The 20,423-nt window shown below is 35.0% G+C and overlaps 1 protein-coding gene across 2 annotated transcripts; it reads right to left on the bottom strand.

Annotated features, from left to right (window-relative positions):
* Positions 1–884: 884 nt before the first annotated feature.
* Positions 885–3,579, bottom strand: LOC131039223 (UPF0481 protein At3g47200). Of its 2 annotated transcripts, none has more exons than XM_057971930.2 (2): positions 3,514–3,579; positions 885–2,687 (listed from the first exon to the last, which is right to left on the bottom strand). In XM_057971930.2, exon 2 carries the CDS (start codon positions 2,655–2,657, stop codon positions 1,077–1,079), a length of 1,581 nt encoding a protein of 526 aa, XP_057827913.2. In that variant the 5' UTR covers positions 2,658–2,687; positions 3,514–3,579; the 3' UTR covers positions 885–1,076. The 2 variants fall into 2 exon arrangements, with proteins under 2 accessions (XP_057827913.2, XP_057827914.2); XM_057971931.2 differs by having other exon boundaries at positions 885–2,668; positions 3,514–3,569.
* Positions 3,580–20,423: the final 16,844 nt, after the last annotated feature.

A 20,423-nucleotide genomic window follows, 5' to 3' on the forward strand; every position in this document is an offset into this window, starting at 1 on the left:
AGTGTCAAAATGCGCAAAACCGACATTTGAACGTTAAGACATTGCGGGACTAATGTGCAGCACGCGGATGTCCGCACGGTGCGCTAGTGTCCAAATGAGTCACACTCGAAAATGACAAGAGACAAAGGAGACATGTAGCTAACTAGACTAACACCACGGGGGAGCTGCTGAAAAGAGGGGGGTCTTGAGCATCCTGAGAGGGAAAAGGCTGATGCAAGGGCTGAAATGAGCCTACTCATGTGCTAGGGGAATGGACACCAAATTGGTTACAAAAGATGTAGGTCAAATTACAAAGGGGTATGCAATTTTTGACACTACAACTATATATTGCTTTTCTCGAACGTACATTGCACATTTATTATCATGATGTAGCAAAATAATGTTTGAAAAAAACTATACATATAATTCTGATCCTGTATGAAATTGTCATTACAAATTCTTATGCCAATAGTTAAAAATAAGTTCTTCTAAATCACAAAAAAATCTTAATACCTACTTTAACATCTAATAACAACTTGATGATTTAGTGCGTCATCTAAATCACAAGGATTGGGTTTCTCTTGTAACTTTCCAAGATCAAACTATCTTCTTTAACTCTTTATTCTATTTTGATTATGGTTTTTCCTTTCTCTTTTTTGGGCATCGCATCGTCTTTGGTCACTTTAGAGTGGCCAGCCAATGGTTGATAAGATTCTCTACAAATAAGGAAATTTTGATTTAGGGTGATTTTCCACTTATCTTGCGAAGGTTGAGTTTCCTTCTACGTTATAGCGAATTCCCCAGATGTTTTTTTGTTTACTTCCGTATCTTTCAAGGATAGTTGATGATTCAGATGGTTAGTGTTTAAAAAAAAATTCTGCTAAAATATGAAGAGATGAACCTCCTAAAATTTAAAAGCACAGAATATATTCATTTTATTTTCCTGACAGAAGTTATAAAAAGAACTCATAAAAAGTACATTCAATAGTATCAATTATGAGCAGCTATGAACTACTCGTAGACACACTTTTAGAGGCTGTAGCATTCATATTTTAATCAATCTGTGCTTCTGTTAATCGCTGTGCTGTTCATCCTTCTTACTTGTTATTATATAACTGTTTGATGATCGACCCAATTGAGGGTGCCGCAGCTGCCAACACTAGAACAACCCCCCAGAACATGGTGAAAACTTTCATAAACTTTGGATTCTTCTCCATAAATTCACTAAATTGCACCGCAATTTGGCGCCTGTACCATTCGTTAACATCAATCTTCAAACCCATAAACTTATCTTCATCAGCGAAAGTGAAGTTCACCCCTTTGCACAGACCATTGAACAGCTCACTCGCTTCCTCATCAGTACCAATGGAGCTCTGAATTATTCCCTTCTTTCTCAGCAAAGCCACGTCCTTCTCAGACCGGATCAAACTATTCATCAGAAACACATACTCTGAAATAACGCTGAGGTCTTTCTCTTGGCAGACGTCCACAGCCATGAGGTTCCTGAAGATCACCTCTGTAGTATCAGATATCCATATCACAGGGAGAAACAGAGTCTTTTTCTTTTTGTCAAAAAAGAGGGACGTGGCGGACGGAACTCCCTCGTACGATTTGAACCTCATTCCACTACTGTGCAACTCTGTAGCAGAAGCCATGAGGTAATGATAATGAGACTCTTTCTTAGGTTTATGAGCTGTCTTATGACGATGATGCAGAAGACGATGGCGATGATGATGGCGGTCCTCTGGTATTGTAATACGAACATCCTCTATCTTTTTTTCTTCATGGGTAGTCTGGGACTCATGCACAATGAAATCATGAAGAAATCCCAAAATGTGGTTGTACTCGTGTAGATTTTTGTACTTTAAGTGGAGGTCTTCTCTCAATTTTGCCTCGCGCTCTTTATGCTCTGTTGGCAATTCCCCTGTTTTTGGCTGCAGAGAATATGAGAAAGGGTGAACCAAGGCAATTATACCATCACATATCATTCTAAGCAGCTCTATCCTCGCCGTCTCTTCTGTTAACTTCTCCTCCATTTCCAAAAGCCCAAGGAGGAGAACTATGGGGATCTGATTTTCAAGCAATAGAAGATCAGTCAAGATATCAAATTGACAAGAGCGGACCCTGTTTCTATTAAAAACAGGACCCAGGTTCCATTGTGAATCACCATTGTGGTTCCATTGTGATTCATCGCTGAGAAGCCTGAGAGTCTCCAGAATGAAGCATCCATCTAGAGTGAACAGCCAAGCAAGGACTTCTGGCTCACACTCTGTTTCTCCTTCATAGCTTGCTGTAATATCTGGAAGCAATTTCTGCACTCCTTCAACTAGAAAGCGCGCGTGCTGCTGGGATTCTGGGAGCCTCTTCACAGATCTGTTTACGGCGTCTACTTTGTATAACTCTATTTCAGAGAGTGGTTGAGATATCCTGCGATGGAAAAGCCCTAAAGAGACTACCCGAGGCACATATGCATCTCTGTTTAAGCCCTTGAGATACATGGGGACTTTGTTTATGGAGACATAAGAAAGCTTTCCTGACTTATCATCTGGCTTATCGTCTTCGGGCTTATGAAATTCAAACTTGGCCTTCACATCATCAAACCATGAGTAACGTTGTTCTGAATCTGTACCCTCTATGGGCCACTCTTTTGCGCCATTCTTCTTACTCTTTTTCGTCATTTTGTTAAACGCTGAAAGACACGTAAGAGACTGTAAAAAAAAATTTGCATCAATATTTTTATAATAATAAAAATATTGTATTGTTTCTAGATTAGATTGTGTAATCTGATCTCATAAAATGATGAAAAAATAAATTTCTATTATACAATCTAATTCCTAAAACAATAGTAATCAAGATAATATTTGTTCCCATCAATGCACAAAATAGCAATCCATGATCTATGCTTGATCACTTCACCTTCAAAACTCAAGCGTCGGACATCAGAATTTAGTCACCCACTACCCATTTCATTATCATTTTTTAAATCTGTTTAAATTTGACTTTAAATTTTTTTCATTTATGTTTTGGATTATATATATTTCACCATTCGTCTTTAGATTCAAGAAGTAGAAAAAAAAATTAGGACATCTGATTTCTACAATTCATAGATATTCATTACTTTTATTTTTAGATTAGATTGTGTAGAAGGTTTTTTACATCAACATTTCAAAACATACTCCATGATCCGTCATCAGATGATAGGGATGTACATAAGAGATCTCTATCATCTTGATGATTGTTCAGAGAGTGTGATTAGAAATATTGATACAAAAATTGAACAGTTTAATTCAAAACAATAGTAATCAAGATAACATTATTTTCCACCAATATTCCTAATTACATTTCATGATTCATTATCATGATCCAGAAATCTTATATATCTGAAATGCTAATACTAAACATTTACTATTAATATAAAAGAGAGAAAATAAGAAATATGAAAACAATGTTTAATAATTAAAAAAACATCTACAATGTAATACAAATTTTCTCTGTAAAAGCTTTAAAAAGTACTAAAAACATCCAGTTACTCACAGTTTTAAGTGGCTAAATTCCTGGATGGTGCAGTGCATCATACAAATTACAGGATTTGGGTTTCTCTTATAATTTTCTCTACCACAATTTGGTTCCTTACGTAAATATTTAGACAAATCTGTTTTTCTTTAAATCTTTACTTTATTCTGAGAATAGTTTTCTCTTTATTTTTGTTATTGGCTTTGGTCACTTCGGAATGACCACCACCCGTCAGAATGGTATTTCCTTTTCCATATTTATTTTATTCCCTTAATAACATTTTATTTCCCTTATTTTATTTTATTATTAGCAGTCTCTGATTCCTTGACTGTACTGTGATTCTCTGAGATCATTTTTCAACACCATTGTTTTGTGCTTGTGACAGAATGGCTGTTATTAGGGATAATAAAAATTACGATTTAAATGTTTTTTTAATTGAAATGGTTATTCAGCTTTTTGAATACACCAAATGATTATTACAATATATTTATAATGTATAAAAGATAATGATGCATTGGTGCATTGTAGGACTGCATAGATGTTTCCTTTTGAGGATTTAACATCTCAAAAGGATTTTATTTATTTATTTTATATTAGAAATCGAGAGAATCCAGAATAAGGAGGCTAGGCCTCAGCGAAACAAAGTTGTCACTGCCACAGGATAGCAAAAATCAAAGTAACAACAGGTTGCGTAATTCACACAAAAGAGTACTAGCAAACTAACTGCATTATGAGAAGTCAACAAAAGCATCAAGAGAGGATGTCGTCATGGGGTTCAACCCATGCCGACCATCCCTGAGGTCCTTCCATCCAAACAATGGTCTTCTGACTCTGAATCTATGCCAGTATCTCAACTTGGGCGTAGGATGACTCCCTGTTATCTTTAATTTCATTGTTCAGCTTCTTGAGAGCCTCCTCAAAGGGGGATAGGTTGTCCTCGTTGCGCCTCCACTCATAACCATCCTTCATCTCATTGATGAACATGGTGGCATGACCATCCTTGAGGAACCTCAGGAGCTTGAGCTTCTCAGCGTTCATAGTAGAGGCAACCTGCATGACAATTTTGAAGAATGTGAGTCTTCGAAAGGATTCAGTAAGGGCCCTAGCTTGGCCTTCAAACCTATCAGCATTCCTAATTTTTCAAATATACCAAAGAATATTGGCAGATAAATTAAACCAAAAGATATTAGTATCATTTTTCAATCCTTTAATGTGCCCAGAAATAATTTCCATAGTATTCACAAGATTAGGGATAGAAAAGCCAAACATTAGCCAGATTTCCTTAGCAATGGAGCAATCAAAGAAAATATGTCTGCCAGTCTCAGGAAGCTTACAAATAGAGCACAAATCATTATTATCATAATTCCTCTCGAGAGGAAGTCTATTAAGTATCATAAGCTATTTAAAACACTTGATTTTTGGCTCGATCAAAATTTTTCATAGCATGCTGAAGGTCTTTTACCACTGCATAATAGACAGATCAGCATACCATAAACTGTTAACATGCTTAATGATGGAAGCCTCATAAGCTAAGACCAAGTGAATGTTACGAGCCTTAATTTTAGCCAAAATAGTACCATCAGCGCATTTAAAAGACATAAATCTATGAGAATCAGCATCACAGTCTTTAGGAAGACCGAAATCATTACAAGCCTGCTTAATCATGTTGTAGGTTCTTTTTTGAGCAGGGGGGAGGTTAAATTTTGAGCTGAGATCTTCCCACGTGATAAGAGTATCATGTTCCAAAACGTCAATAAGATATTTGATCCCTTTGTTGGCATCCGAGCATCCCTGAGTAAGGGCCAAGGGTTTGCTAGCATGGAAGAGGTTCCACCATAAGGATCTCTCGCCATGAATCAGGTCACCATTGTTGACACTAGTGTTGACCAAAAAACCCCTAACATGTTCCCAGGCTTTCCAAATAGACTTGAACACACAGGTACCCCGGACAAAAATAGGAAAACCACCGGCCACAAGGTCGGTGAGAGGTAAATCCTTCCAAGACTTAGCTTTCTTAGGGACAACCCTCTCAATATTGTGTCTGATTAAAACCTTCCAAGGTTCTTGACCTTCGAGAGAATAGAAGATCCACTTAGCCGCAAGGGCAATACCTTGGATCCTAAGATCCTTTAATCCAAGGCCACTAAGAGATTTCTCAATATGGCACCACTTCCAGTTAACAACGTGTAATTTATTATTACCTTTGTCATCAGACCAAAGGAAGTGTCTAACAACCTTTTGAATTCATAAGATCTGATAGTTGCTAAACATCCAAGCAGAGGAGTAGTAGATATTATAGGAGGAGAGGATTGTTTGGCACACTTGAACCATGCCAGCTAGGGAGAGGAATCTATTGTTCCATTTACTAAGTTTCTTATCAATTTTCTCCTTAACCCAAAGCCACATATCTTTGAGGGAAGAAGACACCGAGAAGGGAACTCCAAGGTATCTATAGATTTTGTTAGGGCCACCCCATTGGTAGCCAAGGTGTCCAAACCAGTTAGGGGGGTGATCCATCCAGCTAAGGAAGGTAGACTTAGTCTGGGAGATCCGAGCTCCAGAAATTGACCCAAAGCATTGGGCTTTAAGGTTAAGGTTATCCATGTTTTGCTTGGTGAGCTCTAGAAAAAGATCTGTGTCATCGACAAACTGAATATTCATCAATTCATTATCATTAGGGAGCCTAATCCTATTAACCTTTGGGGAGAGGGAGTTATCCCTAAGGAGGTAGAATAAAGCATCAAAGGCAATAACAAAGAGAGCAGGGGCCAAGGGACAGCCCTATCTAATGGATCAAGAGAGCATAATGGAAGAGGAAAGGGAGCCATTAACATCAATCTGAGCAGAGGCATCTTGAAGGAGGACCTTGACATAAGTACAAAATTCACTAGGAAAGCCAAAGGCTTTAAGCATCGTAATAATAAAGTCCCATTCCACCCTATCATAGGCTTTCTCAAAGTCAAGGAGAAACATAGCAGTGTCTTTACCAAAGACTATAGACCATTCCATGGCTTCCCAACTTGTGATGAGAATTTTTAGAATATACCTACCCTTAATGAAGTCGGTTTGGATGGGGCAGATGAACTTGGGTAGGATCTTTTCCATTCAGATGACCAATATTTTAGTTAGGATCTTATAGGACACATTGAGAAGGGTAATGGGTCTCCAGTTCTTAACGAGGACCTTGTCACCATCCTTGGGTATGAGTTTAATAATTCCCATATTGATAGCATTGTCAAGGGAACCCTTACCCAAAGCCTCAATGTATATATCAAGAAGATTAGAGCAAACACAATTAAGGTTGGCTTTATAGAACTCAACTGGGAGCTCATCTGGCCCCGGAGCTTTGTCATTGTGGAGAGAGTTGATGGCTTTCTGAATTTCATCAATTGTGAAATTTTGTTTAAGGAGGCAAGATTCCCCCTTGGAGATCCTACAAGGAATGATGGACTTGCATTTAAGTCTGAGGGCCTTGGCAGCCTCAAAGCCTTCAGAGATGAAAATTTTTTGGTAGAAGAGGGCAAAGGCTTCTTAAATGTTGTCCAAATCAACAATAAGTCTATCAATATTTACCCAGATTTGCGTATGTTTAAGTAGATTAAAGAAAAACTTGGAGCCTTTATTGCCAAATTGGAGACAATGGCTACGGGCTCTAATCATGGCCTCCTTGATCTTAACTTGTTGATTTAATCTAAGGGCATCCCTATTTTTCGCCACTTGGTTGGCTAGGTCAGAGCAGGAAGGAGTCAACTAAATTTCATTTTCAAGGTGAAGCAGATTAAGATTAAGAGTGTTTTCCACAAATCTGGAGTCTTTGGCCCTTTTTTGACCAATAGTTTGCAAGAGTTTTTGCCAGGAAACAACATTATAATTCCACCTATCAATATGAGAAGCTAAGTTCTTATTATCCTTATTTAAGATTCTGGTGAGGTTAATGGCAGCAAGAACATCAAGATCTTTCAGTAAATTAGTGTTAAGAATGAACTTCTTAGGCCCCACCACATTAGCAGGTAAGGAGTTAGCAAGTTTGATGTGAGCAGTAATAGGGTGGTGATCCAAGAGAGTAAAAGGCTAGACAACAATAGAATTGCCATGGTTACTAGGGATAAATGAAAAAACATCTTTATTGGCATAAAAACGGTTGAGTCTACAATAAATTCTATTACAATATTTTTGGAAGTTGCAACAAGTGTTCCAAAGACCCCTTGTATCGGCCTTATTATCGAGAAGAGGATCAAATAGGTTTTTCATAAATTTCATTCTATCCCAATGGGATTTTTCAGAGCCTTTCCATTCAAAAGCATTACCCCCCATTTTATCATCACAATTCTCAATCATATTAAAGTCTCCTCCAAGGATCTAGGGAATATCAGGTAAGGATGCAATCCAATCCCAAAGGGAACTTCTTTCCTTATAGTCATTGGATGCATAGATAGAGCACACCCCAATGAGGGTGTTGTCAACATTAATAGAGGTCCAAACAGCCCTATTACAAGGGGAGCAACCCTTGTCAGTAATAAGGTTTGACCATCTAGGGTTAATGAGCAGTCCAACACCACCTTTACCCCTGAGGTGATTGGAGAAAATTTTGATGGAGTCTTTCCATATGAAATTAAGGTCAATATCCAGGGTAAAATTAATAGTTTTAAGCTCTTGAAGCATCAGAAAGTCCAAGTCTTTATGAGAGTCCAAGAAACATTTAACAATTGCTTTTTGTCTTGGGCTTCCAGCCCTCTAACATTCCATGAGATGTACTCCATGGTAAATAGCGGAGGGAGCGGAATTACAAGTGCTTAGCATCATGAGGACTGCTATCACAAGCAGGGAAACCCTTGCCCTTCTTCTTCTTGTCAGAGGGGGCCTTGTTCTTTGAGCCCACAGGACATCCTCTTCTATTGGGTTTGGAACAACCCTCAATTTGATCATCATGGTCTTCACTAGATTCATCATCTCCTTGAGAGAAATTTTTAGAAGGAGGTTTCGCATAGGTAGTAGGCTGGACTAGGGTATCATTCACTGCCATCCAAGGCATTTGTGTGGAGGACATGTTAGAGAGAAAAAAGACAGAATTTCTATCAGCCCTAGTATCAGCAGTGATGACCTGAATCACATCATCAACATCAAGTTCTTTGAAGACTTTCGGAGGCAAACTCACACTAGATTCACTAGTAATACTAATACAAAGGGTGGGATCGATGAAGCTGAGGTTATCAGAGATGTGATTAGCCCTAGGGGAAGTAATAGATCCATCACCCATATGGGAATCACTAGTGCACCTACCGAGGGCTTCAAAATTATTAATGATACTCTTAACTTTTGAAAAACTAGCATCAACTGCAGGTGGGGGGAGATTGACATTATTCTTAGCAAGGTTAACACCGACATTATCAGACCTAATCTTATCAATGGCTAATTTTTGTGCATTCTTCCTTTTGTGCTTCTTAGACTTGTTTGTAACCATTTGAAAACTATCTTGTTGTTCCACACTCGGTTGTTCCATGACATCTATAAGAGGGGAGCAGGGGGGGAGCCGTATTGGTTTGAGATCTTTTAGGGCATGTATCTGATATGGGTAGGTCAGGAATAGATGTGGGGGTGCTGCTCATGACAGGTTGGATCACAAGGTAGGATGGAACCATAGGGTTAGGGGGGGACCAATGTTATCCGTATGGGTTCTCCGCAAGTTCAAACTTGAGGATTTCTTATTAAGAATAGGGCAATTTTTATAGACATGGCCATCATTTTTACAAAGGAAACATGAGTTTAAACCCCCTAAAATTTCCAGAGGGCAAGAGAAGATTTCTCCCTCAATATTGAGATTGAGAATATTAAGAAGATCAATCCCAGGTTTAATGGAGATGAGCACTCTGGCATCAAGATGGGGCACGAGCCGTGGAGAGTCATCCATACAGATGAATTTACCAATGGGTTCCACAATTTGAGGGATAAATTTCCATAAAAATGGAGGAATGTTCTTGATAATTACCCACCTAGGGCACGACAAGGCCAAGATTTCTTAGAAATCACCTCAGGAGAACCTAGGGCATGAAATGAAGTTTTACCAACATTCCAATACAATTTCTTAAGAACCTCTAACTGCATTTCATGCGTATTAAAAAAATAATGAACAGTCCTTTCTAAATTTGCCTATAGAAGGAGATTCGAAATCCTAATTTTAAATTCCAGTAGTTATGAAACCAATCATCCATAAATTTCCAAGGAGGGCATTTATCAACATCCACACAGGCAAAAAAAATTGTAGAGTATTTCAACTTGTTTTTTTCAATAGCAATTTCATTGGCCATAGAATCATTAGGCGAAATGGAGATAGTGTTGGAATCGAGGCCAAGGTCCATACCATCTGGACTTGCTCCACCATCTCCATCGACGTCAACGAATCTGGCATCCTGGTTAATTGCCGACGAAACCCTACCCATGGCTTCACTGAAGGTTTTTTTTGGTTGCAGAGGGGGTTGGGAGGAGTTAGGCGAAGGATGAGACTGAGGGTCTCCATCCTTTTCCACCTCCATTAGGGCAGACAAGATTCACATGCAAAGAAGCAATTAAAACGGAGGACACAGAGTAAAGAAGAGAATTAAATGAAGAGTATAAGGGAGAATTGTTTGCAAACCGCATGGAGGAGGGAGTCCTCCTCCAAAACCATCGAGTGTTTATGCGCCTCAATCCAGATTTGATGATCCGCTTTCAGCAATTCACAATTTTTGCCCACCGTTCACGCCAGGTTTTCGCCCTTTATGCAGAGCAGAGATATTAAATCATTTTCGTCCTTCACACAGAGCTTTTTCATCTTTTGCCCTTCATGCAGAGTAGAGCATTTTTTATATTTTCGATCGCATTCCCTTCATGTAGAGCAAATGATCTTTTATGTTTCCCTTCTCACAGAGCAAACACTAATCATTACATTTCAGAGCAGACCAAAAATTCTTCGCCGTTCAGTAACTTCGTAACATTTCAGAGCAGACGATCCATATTATTTCAGAGCAGACCAATCGCTTACATTAAAATTTAGAGTAGACTGATCGCTTCAGAGAAGACGATCCCAAGGAGGGATGTTGATCTGTTTGATAGAAGATAAAGTGAAATTTATGAAATGAAGTATGCATTTAAAAAACGATAGCATGAAAAAAAAAGAAGTTCATTTATTTATTTATTTTGAAAATATATTTGTGAAATTAATAATATAGTTATAAGATTAGAAAAATTGTTACACAGTATTTTTCATTTATAATTGTAAATTTTAAATTGAGTCCATCGATTGAATTTTTATTTTCATAATTTTCTATGAATTGTTTTTCTCCGTTTATTTGGTGACTATTTTTGTATTATTCTATAATTATTCTTAAAGCTTAAGCATAATTCAATAATATGTTCTTTATATGAATTTATAGTACCTTTTTAAGATCTTAATGCAAGTAATATATTTAGAATAAATCAACATTTGTTTTGCTATTGAGAATTTTAATCTTTTAGTGAGAAAATTCATACTAGATTACAACACAATAACTAATGTCAACATTAATAATATAAATAAAAAATACAACTATCAACTAAAATTTCCTTTCTTTTTTTTTACAACATTATATTTATCTTTCACATACACAATTCATAAAAACTTTTTTTTTTTCACTTAATATACAAAATATTAGCCTGAATATAATTTGACATGTTCATTGTATTTATAATTTCCAATAAACAAAGTTCATGACTTGATATGAGCAATATTCACTTGTCTTATGTGATAGATTTTCATGTCTCCAACATTTTGTACAAAAAAAATTTGGTGTACAATTTGTTAGTAAAGGTGTCTGAACCTTGAATCATAATGTTAATAATACTAAAATATATTTTTCTAACTATGAAACACAAATGTTTTTTTTTCTATAGACATTATTTGAAGACTTAATTTTTTTTGAAATGGGCTTTATCTAACATGATGACATTAACTCTTTGACACCTTCAATTAATAAGGGCTCAATCACCTTACTATATATTTTTTAACATAACTCTTCTAATGAATTAATCACTTTAAAGGGTTTAGAACTTTTTAAAAAATTAAACTTGTTAGAAAATTAAGCTTTCAAAGATTGACAACTATGTTGAGTTTTATTTTATAGATTTTGATATATTTTATGAGTATAAGATTGATAGAAATAAGGAAAAGCGATAGAACCCTCAATAAAATGGAGTTATACAAACAAAAAATAGGATGTTAATGACACGTTAGGTTGAAAGTATGCATAGCTAAGCCAAATTAAATTATAAGTCTTTGACATAAGCAATTGCAATAGTTTTCTATCTAATTAATATGTCTATTACATTACTCACAAGATGCCTATAAAGGCATGGTCAATAAAAAAACTCTCGAACCACATATGTATATATTCCTGGGTAGAAGGCGTCAAAGTTGGAGACAAGGGTAGTGAAATGTATCTTCATCATTTAGGGCATTGGTAAGAAACAATATAATTTTTGGTAGCTTTTGGCCAAGATTTTTTTATACAATAGAAGTCTCATTTCACATTTGAAGACTATTTTTTGAAAAAAATTATCTTTAAATATGGAGAATACCTTTCCCAAACCCAAAACCATGTGTTCTTAACCATAATGTACAAAAATAGAATGCAAATCCCATCTAAGTGTTATGATCATAATATGTGTTGGCAATATGTGTTGTCATTGATGATATGTTGATTGGTTGGATAGAGAATTGTTGCAATTATTGAGGTAGTGATGACGGAGCTATAGGTTGTCAGTGTATGAGGATATTATTGGCAGCTAATTGTTGATTATTTTCATTGAGATAGGGAGCAAATGGTTATTGGTTGTAGATACTCTATGTTGTGGATGTCCACCTTCTTGGTATTTGATGTCTACATGTAATATGATGTGTTGATACAGATGAAGGTGTTGATGATAAGTTTGATGAAAAATATATCTAATATTAAGATGATGATTAGATGCACGATAATGGATGTAATTGTATTTTTGTATGCTACATAATGATGTTTATATTTATTGATTATTTCAAAGTGACAAAATGATGTTTTTGGGACATTCTAGTCCTTGGAAGACTGATGAAGTGAGGGTGCCAAAATATATACTGATGATAGTATAGAAGAATTTCTACATTCCTTTGCACTTAATGTTATAGTCTTCAGACTTGAACTTAATATTTATTATATTGTTCTCTTATCCTTTCAGGTCCTTGGTGTTGTAGCTAAGGTGGTTGGCGATTATAGTTTGCTAATAGTCTAGGTGTGTACTAGAATTGGTCTAGAAAATGCTCTATATTTATCCACATTGATGTTTCATGTGTTACAGATTGGAGCACAATTTCATAACATCTGTGTTGTGTCTTACTTCAACTTTTAGATGTTGGTGTTGTCTGCAAGAGTTGATAATGTTATTAATTGATTATAATAACTTTTAATTATTATTTGTAATTTCTAAAAGAGATAAATATTTTAAATAAATTTGAAATTAATTCTAAATTAAAAATTACAATAGAATAAACTACATATGTAGAGTCGAACCATATCGAAATCCAAATATTAATAAAAATAATAATTTTAAAAATTAAAAAATAAATTTACTAAGCTTCTCAATGATTAAATTAAAAAGTAAATTTTTATTTTTTATTTTTTAAAATAAAAATATTAATAAAATAGATACTTAAAATCATAGTTAGTATATTACAAACAATATTAATATTAAGCCTAAATATAATTAAAGCTCAGGACAGGTATGAAAGTTAGCCTGGGCAGTGGGTTTGTTCCCCATTGGTCACGAGTTCAACTCTCTAAGCACAATGTTTATACAATGTGTTTAATGCATGGGCCCTTACCCACACCCCCAAGGGATTAGTCTTGCCTCAGATCACCTCAAAAATGGGCACTATGTTGGGTCATGGGGATACCCTTGGCAACAAAAAAAATGCCCACATATAATTAAGTTCTTAAGTAAATTATTGTGATGCCCAAACTTTTGGGCAAAAATGCAACAACAATTTTTTTTTAATAACACTAAAATACTTGCAATCTACATTCAAAAGATGTGATAACTTAATTAGTCCCACTAAAGGATATCTTAAGTGTCAAAATGAATGGATCTCCTAACACAGGCGATAAATTATTTTGTCAAACTAGAAGGCTTAGAAATTTTCCCAAGCGATTTAATAATCAATTTAATTAAATTATATCTAAGTGTTGAAATCCATCAAATTAATCTTTAATATAATTCCTAATAAATTTTATTTTATGAACTTAACATCTCAAAAAAAAACAATAACTAAAACTGAATAAATTAATCCTATAAAATCAACCCAAGCTTTATAACTAATTTATTCACCCAATAATTTCTTCTATTTTAATTACAATAGGTGTTAATATTATTTCCTTCTAATATTTAAGTAATACCAAAATCCATTAAAGTAATATTAATACAAGTTTAATGTATGAATATTAATTAATTGAACAAATGTATATAAAGTCCCAAAACATCATTAAAATAATTAATTCATTAATAATGTTGCTTATAGAAAAACAATCTCCCACTATCGATAACAAAATCCCCCTTAAAACTTAAATAATCATTTACCATTAAAATCTTCCTCTTATATTAAAATAACTCTAATTAAGTTATTATAAAAATTCCTCTAGATTAAATGGTTATAACAAAATACCTCTTTATAAATTATAAAAAAAACAATTTAAATAAAAGTGAACACATTTATAAAATAACTTGATATTATTATATGCCCATTGTAAATTTAATAACTTAACCCCTTTAAAAAAAAAGTAACACTCCATTAAAATTAAATTTCCACAACCTAAAATACAAATACTCTTAAAGAAATAAAACCCCTTATAATAAATAACACAATATAACATTATAATAAGCCTTTTATTGGAATGGGGTCCCCTGCTTTTAACTCCATTTAAAAATTTCAAAACCCTTTTATTATTATATTCTTTCTAACCCTATTTAGGGTTTTCCCACTTTTCATTTTATAACACATGAAACCTATCTCTTTTATTTTCTTACTTATTTTCTTTTAATTCCTACACCCCTAATTTCAAAATTAGCGTTTATTATTTCATTTCATTCTATGCAAGGTGGCTCATGGCAGTGAGGGTTTACCACCGCGACGGAGGTAGCAGAGACAATGGCGGCGTTTATTTTACTAACAACGAAGAGAGGGGGTAGTGGAGGTCATGACTCCCACAGTGGCGGTCAAGTCGTCCACTATGGTTTACCCGCAGTGGCGGTCGAGCCTCCACTGCGGGCTAACCTCTCATTGGTGGGGGGTGGGGTGGATCTCTCAGCTCCCCCATCCCCGAGCCTATATATATAAAGTTTTATTTAGTAGGGATAATCAATTTATAATAATTAACAAAAAATTTAATCTTATAAGATATGTGTGTGTCTGTGTATTTATATATACATAGATAATATTCACAACATTAGAACAACTTTATTTAATTTTACAACAATGTTTATTTACATGTGTTATATATGTAGTTGAACAACAAAACACATTCTATGTGTTAAACACAGTGTATTTTCCAGATTTGTATGTTAGCAGTATTATTATATTATTAACATATAATGTGTGTGTGTGTGTATATATATACACTTTTGTAACAATATACATTTAATGTGCAAGTGTATTTTCTAGAATAGTATATTACAACAGTATTGATTTTATTTTCTTTAAAGATAACCAGCAATATATCTTAGTGTAAATAAATGAATATTATGGACTTGAAAAGCACTGAGAGGGGGGGATGAATCAGTGACACTAAAAATAAACTACTTCAAACACTAACAGGTAGATGAACTTAACAAAACTTTTAAACATAATGCAAGCAATCCAAAATGTATAATAACATCCACAATAAGTAAAACATCCACCATAATATAAGTGTTTGTACGTGGAAAACCCAAATAGGTAAAAAACATGGTCAGATGGAACTCACAAGTTAACTATCTGCAGTAATAGATAATTGTCTGGTTAAGGTCTACAAAGTGCTCTACTAGGAGCGAATCTTGTTAGAGATCCCAAATCTTGATTAAAAGCTATACCGTGTGAAAGGTAGTACCCTGTTAGGAGTAACCTTAGTAGAGGATTTTTGAATCCAAACTAATGGATCACCCTGATAGAGGATTTGAAGAATGAAGCTTGTTAGAGCTTACCTGATTAGGGGATTTTAATTCTGCTGTAATTGTTAGAAGACAACAAGATTTGTTTGATATGTCTATGTAGCACAATACTTGCTTGATCAGATCCTTTTAAACATATTTAACACTGCTTTTCTACATACTCTGCAACTTAACACTTTTGTCTTTCACACACAACATATCACTTTCACTCATATAACATAATTTATTATGATGTCAACATATAGATATTTAGATTTCATGTTGGCCTCAAGAAATCATAACACAATTACCTAGGTGTAGTGTATCTGGTCAAGTGATCGCAACTCATCACAAAAATACTGCCAAAATTGTTAGTGGTGATAACTCGTCACACAATCTACGATTACCGGTTGGAACACTAAATATCGATTAGAGTTAAACCACTTGACTTTGACGCTTCCGAGATAGTCTCTGCTGGATCTTCATGCATACACTTGTTGTCTCCAAGTACCGGTTAGAAATAAACCTTTAGTATACTGCTTTTAGTGTAAACAACTTGAAGTTACACTGGTAGACAATAAACATATGTGTGTGTATGTGTTTCATCAATGACAACATATGATGAATTCATTATAATCATCATCAAGACAACAATCTCCCCCTTTGGCATTGATGGCAACACTAAAGTTTTTTTACAACAATACCGCTAAGTGTGCATACAAAACAAATTTACACATATACACATACTCCCCCTTAATGCATACATTATACAAAATTTTTAAAAAGACATACATATTTCTACTCCCCCTTTGACAACAATGCCAAATTGAAAAAGTAATATATATATATATATATATATATATATAGAGAGAGAGAGAGAGAGAGAGAGAGAGAGAGTTTGTATCGAAGTGGTCAACATATACAACAACATGAAAAACTGAATCAAAATTCATGCAAAAGCTAGTCTCATGAAAATAACATTAAATTTCTTCTTCAACTGTGATATGGCATTTGTCCATGTCTTTAGAACGTTCTCTGCGTACTCAAATGTAGACATAATCTATGAATTGAACTCTTCCATAGAATCTAGTGAACAGGTTTCTGGGGTAACTAAATTAGCTTCAATATTAGTGGAGGCTCTCTGGAGGATGTCCACTTGTGTTGTAAGTTGACCCTTCAATTTCTTTAGTGACCAGAGTCTATTTGTTTTCTCATGATCATAAGTATCCAACTTGTTGTGTAAATCATCTACAGATTTGCTAAAAGCAAATATAGAGTCCTGAAGTGGGACATATGCATTGCATATCTTTTCTGGCTCTTGCTACATGTTTATGTTCGCCTTTTTTTGATATCAGAATAAAAGAATGAAACATTAGAGGTAGAAGCAAGATATTTCCTCTTGTTTCAATAGCTTTTCCCAATAAAGCTTTATTATGTGATAGAGCTAGTTTGTTGATATCAATTTCCTTCATGATCTTCTCTCCACGCTTTTTCCTATAACTCTTTTTTGCATATACATGGGTTGATTCTTCAAGTGATGTTCAAGTTGGTCAGATGCTTTAGTGACTAATTGACTAAGCTTTCTAATAGGGGTTGACAGATGTGTTGTAGAAGTGTCCGGTAGCAGAAATGTCAGAATGTCTACTGTTTCCTGAATAGTTTATGATTCAATCCTTTTCTCCTTAAGTCTCTTTTTGTGCACTCTAGATTGCATAACATTTTCAATCTTCATCATTTTAGATGCACTCATGTTGTCAACATTGATAGGCCCTGAGATGCCTAAAGAATCATCTTCATCTTCATTAGTTTATTGAGTGGCTAATGTTTTTGTCGATTTAGAAGATGTTACCTTAACGATTTTTTTCTCTTGGTTTTTCTCTATTTCTTGTTCAAAAGTCTATGTGTCAACATTCTTATTAGATTCCTTCTGAGTATCTTGTAAGACCGGTGGGGATTGGGGTTTATCAGGTTGATCTTTTGCTAGTGGAATATCCATTCCTTGTTGAGTTGTCGGTTCCTCAATTGAAGTAACCTGTAAGACAGTGATCACAGGTGGCTCCATATCAGGTGTAATGATGTCCTTAGTTAGATCAATTGTATCCTGAATATCATCAACGTCATGAATAATGATGTCATCCTTCTTCTTGACAAGATAGACCTCATCAGCCTGTACAATCTCTTCTTCATCTATTTCAGGTCGATTAGCAGTATCTTCCTCATCTTTAGAGGATTGGATGAGCTCTTTCATCCGTTTCATATCGCAGGCTATTTGATGAGTCTCAGTCTCAATAGTTTGCCTCTTTCCACTAAGTAGCTTCAATCTCCTTTCTTTAAAAGAAAATTGAATTTTGTGCTAATCAACTAGAGCACTAATTTCATCTTTAGACAAATTGGGAAAATATTGTGCAAATATCTCATCAATAATTTATTTTTTCTCCTTTATAGCTTCCTCCCATTTACTCAAAAGAATAGTGTACAAAGAATTAGAGATATCTTTTTCAAGGTCATGTGATAATCTATTGTAATGACACAAATGATTGATTACCTGTTGAATGACTTTCTCCTTCCCATATTCAATGAAGGAATCAAAATATTCTTTGACATTGTCAAATCTTTTTCTCCCTAATGTCTTCATTGTTCTTTCAAAGTGGGTTTCAGGCTTGAAAGTTGAGATATCAATAGGCACAGTTGCCTTTGGCACATTTTTCACTGACTTTTCTACTCTACCAGTATCTTTCATCTTCTTAGGTTCTTCTTCAGTGTCAATTCCTTCAGATTCTTCTTGAAGAATTAACTTTCGACCACTTTTCTTTGTCTCCTTTCTCATGTACACCTTAGGTTTTGGTTCCTTTTTGTTTTGGACACTCTATGTCATTCTAGCACTTTTCATCACCAGAGATGCATCCTCAGCTTTCTTTTTCTTACCTTTACTGCTTTTGGTCGGAACAATACTTGTTTCAGCTTGTGTAGTCTGCTCTTTTGCTGAACTGAATTTTTCCTTCTTTTTATCTACAGGAAATGCCAATAGGTTATTGGTATAGCCAATCAATAAGTCATACTTAACCTCATAACTCATATCTTCCATTTCTTCCTCTCTAGGCTCAATTGCCTCGATTAAATAGTAATCAGTGGTAACTGTGAAAACAATGTCCTTGGAAAATTGTTTTACCACATCCTCAGGCAATCTTAATCTCATGCTCATCTTCTTTTGAAATTCATTGAAGTATTTGTTCATAGAAACAAAGAAATTATTCTTCACAGCCTTGATGTTGTTCTTGATCTAAGCGGATACCAGTAGATCCTTAGACCATTCAAGATCACCTATTCCCGGTAGAAAATTTTGGAAATAGAAGAATAGACCAATCAATAGCTGTCCTATTTAAACATTAGGTTGTTGTCTTTCTTGATAGATTGTAGATTTAGCATTAATTGGCTCCTTATGGCCTCACATAGGTCATAATTAGCATTTTCACCTATCATTCTGTAAGCAATATGCACTGCTGCTCATGGAACACTATTCAGTCTACTAGAATAAAGTACCCGGTAGCCTATAACCATAGTTGCCAATTTTACCACTGGGTCCCTGATATTGTTGACAAAAAAAGCTCGTTTATCGGATGTTGATCTGGTTAGAGAGTATATTGTCTCTTTTAAAATATGCCTCAACACAGGTACTTCATTAGTTGAGTAAAAACTAGTTACAGCTTGAATGCCTTCCTTGGTTATTGTGTGAGTTCTCTCTAAGTACATGTTCTCACCATGAACCCGACTCAAGATAATTCGGATATGCTCTTCTTCAAAATCTTCAAGAAAGTAAGCGGTGTTGAGAAAAAATTTCTCGAAAACCCTAATATATTTTGTTTGAATTTTCCCATTCTCATCACAAAGTGATTTCAACTGAGTATATATAGACAGTGACCCTAAATCTTCAATCTTGCAATCAATATAACTGGACAAATCTCCCTTGACTACAACACCACTAGGAACTTGTGATAATGCATTATAAGACACAATCTTATCTTCTTTTACAACTTCCATAGGTTCAGACGTGATCATTAATTTCCCTGTTGACTTTGAAGATGATGCCATTTTTGAAAAAACTAGATTTCAAAGCAATAATTTCAAGAAATACCTTATTTCACACACGCTACCTTGTTTATTAGTTGAATGCCCCAAGTGCACACTAGTTTAGTCTTCTGCAACCTTCAAATCAGCTCAAACACATAGATCTTAATGCAACTTCAACTGAAATCAGCTAACAAACTCTTCTAGGCTCTGAAAGCGCTCAAAAGTCTTTTCTTGAATGCGTTAGGGTAAAAATAACAAAGTGAAAACTTGCTTTTATTCTTTTTACCAATTGCATTAAATGCTCGTCTGTTAGGGTTACAAACCCTAATTACACCGCTCAAGGAAAAACCGGTTGATAACGAAATGACAAAAATTTATCAAAATTTCATGCTTTCAAATTCTCCTATCACATATTCACTTCAAGGGGTCTGGAGGTGGATTTACCGTTAAGCTCCCCTCAGCCATATGAAAAGGCTTAATTCACTAGTGTAGGATTCTCTTCACTGAGTGAAGGAATAATTTGTTCTCCAGGTAAATCATCACTCTTCTTCTTCCAAGTTCGATTCATTTCTTCTCTTGTTTCTTCAATATTAAATTTTTGCTTTACTTTCTCATCTTTAGAAGGGTTGACCAGTTGGTTCTTCCTGGATCTATAGAATTTTGTCAAGTGCCCGGGTTTGTTACAGTGATAGCAGGCCATA

Source organism: Cryptomeria japonica, chromosome 10 (assembly GCF_030272615.1).
Source record: "Cryptomeria japonica chromosome 10, Sugi_1.0, whole genome shotgun sequence".
Lineage (NCBI taxonomy): Eukaryota > Viridiplantae > Streptophyta > Pinopsida > Cupressales > Cupressaceae > Cryptomeria > Cryptomeria japonica.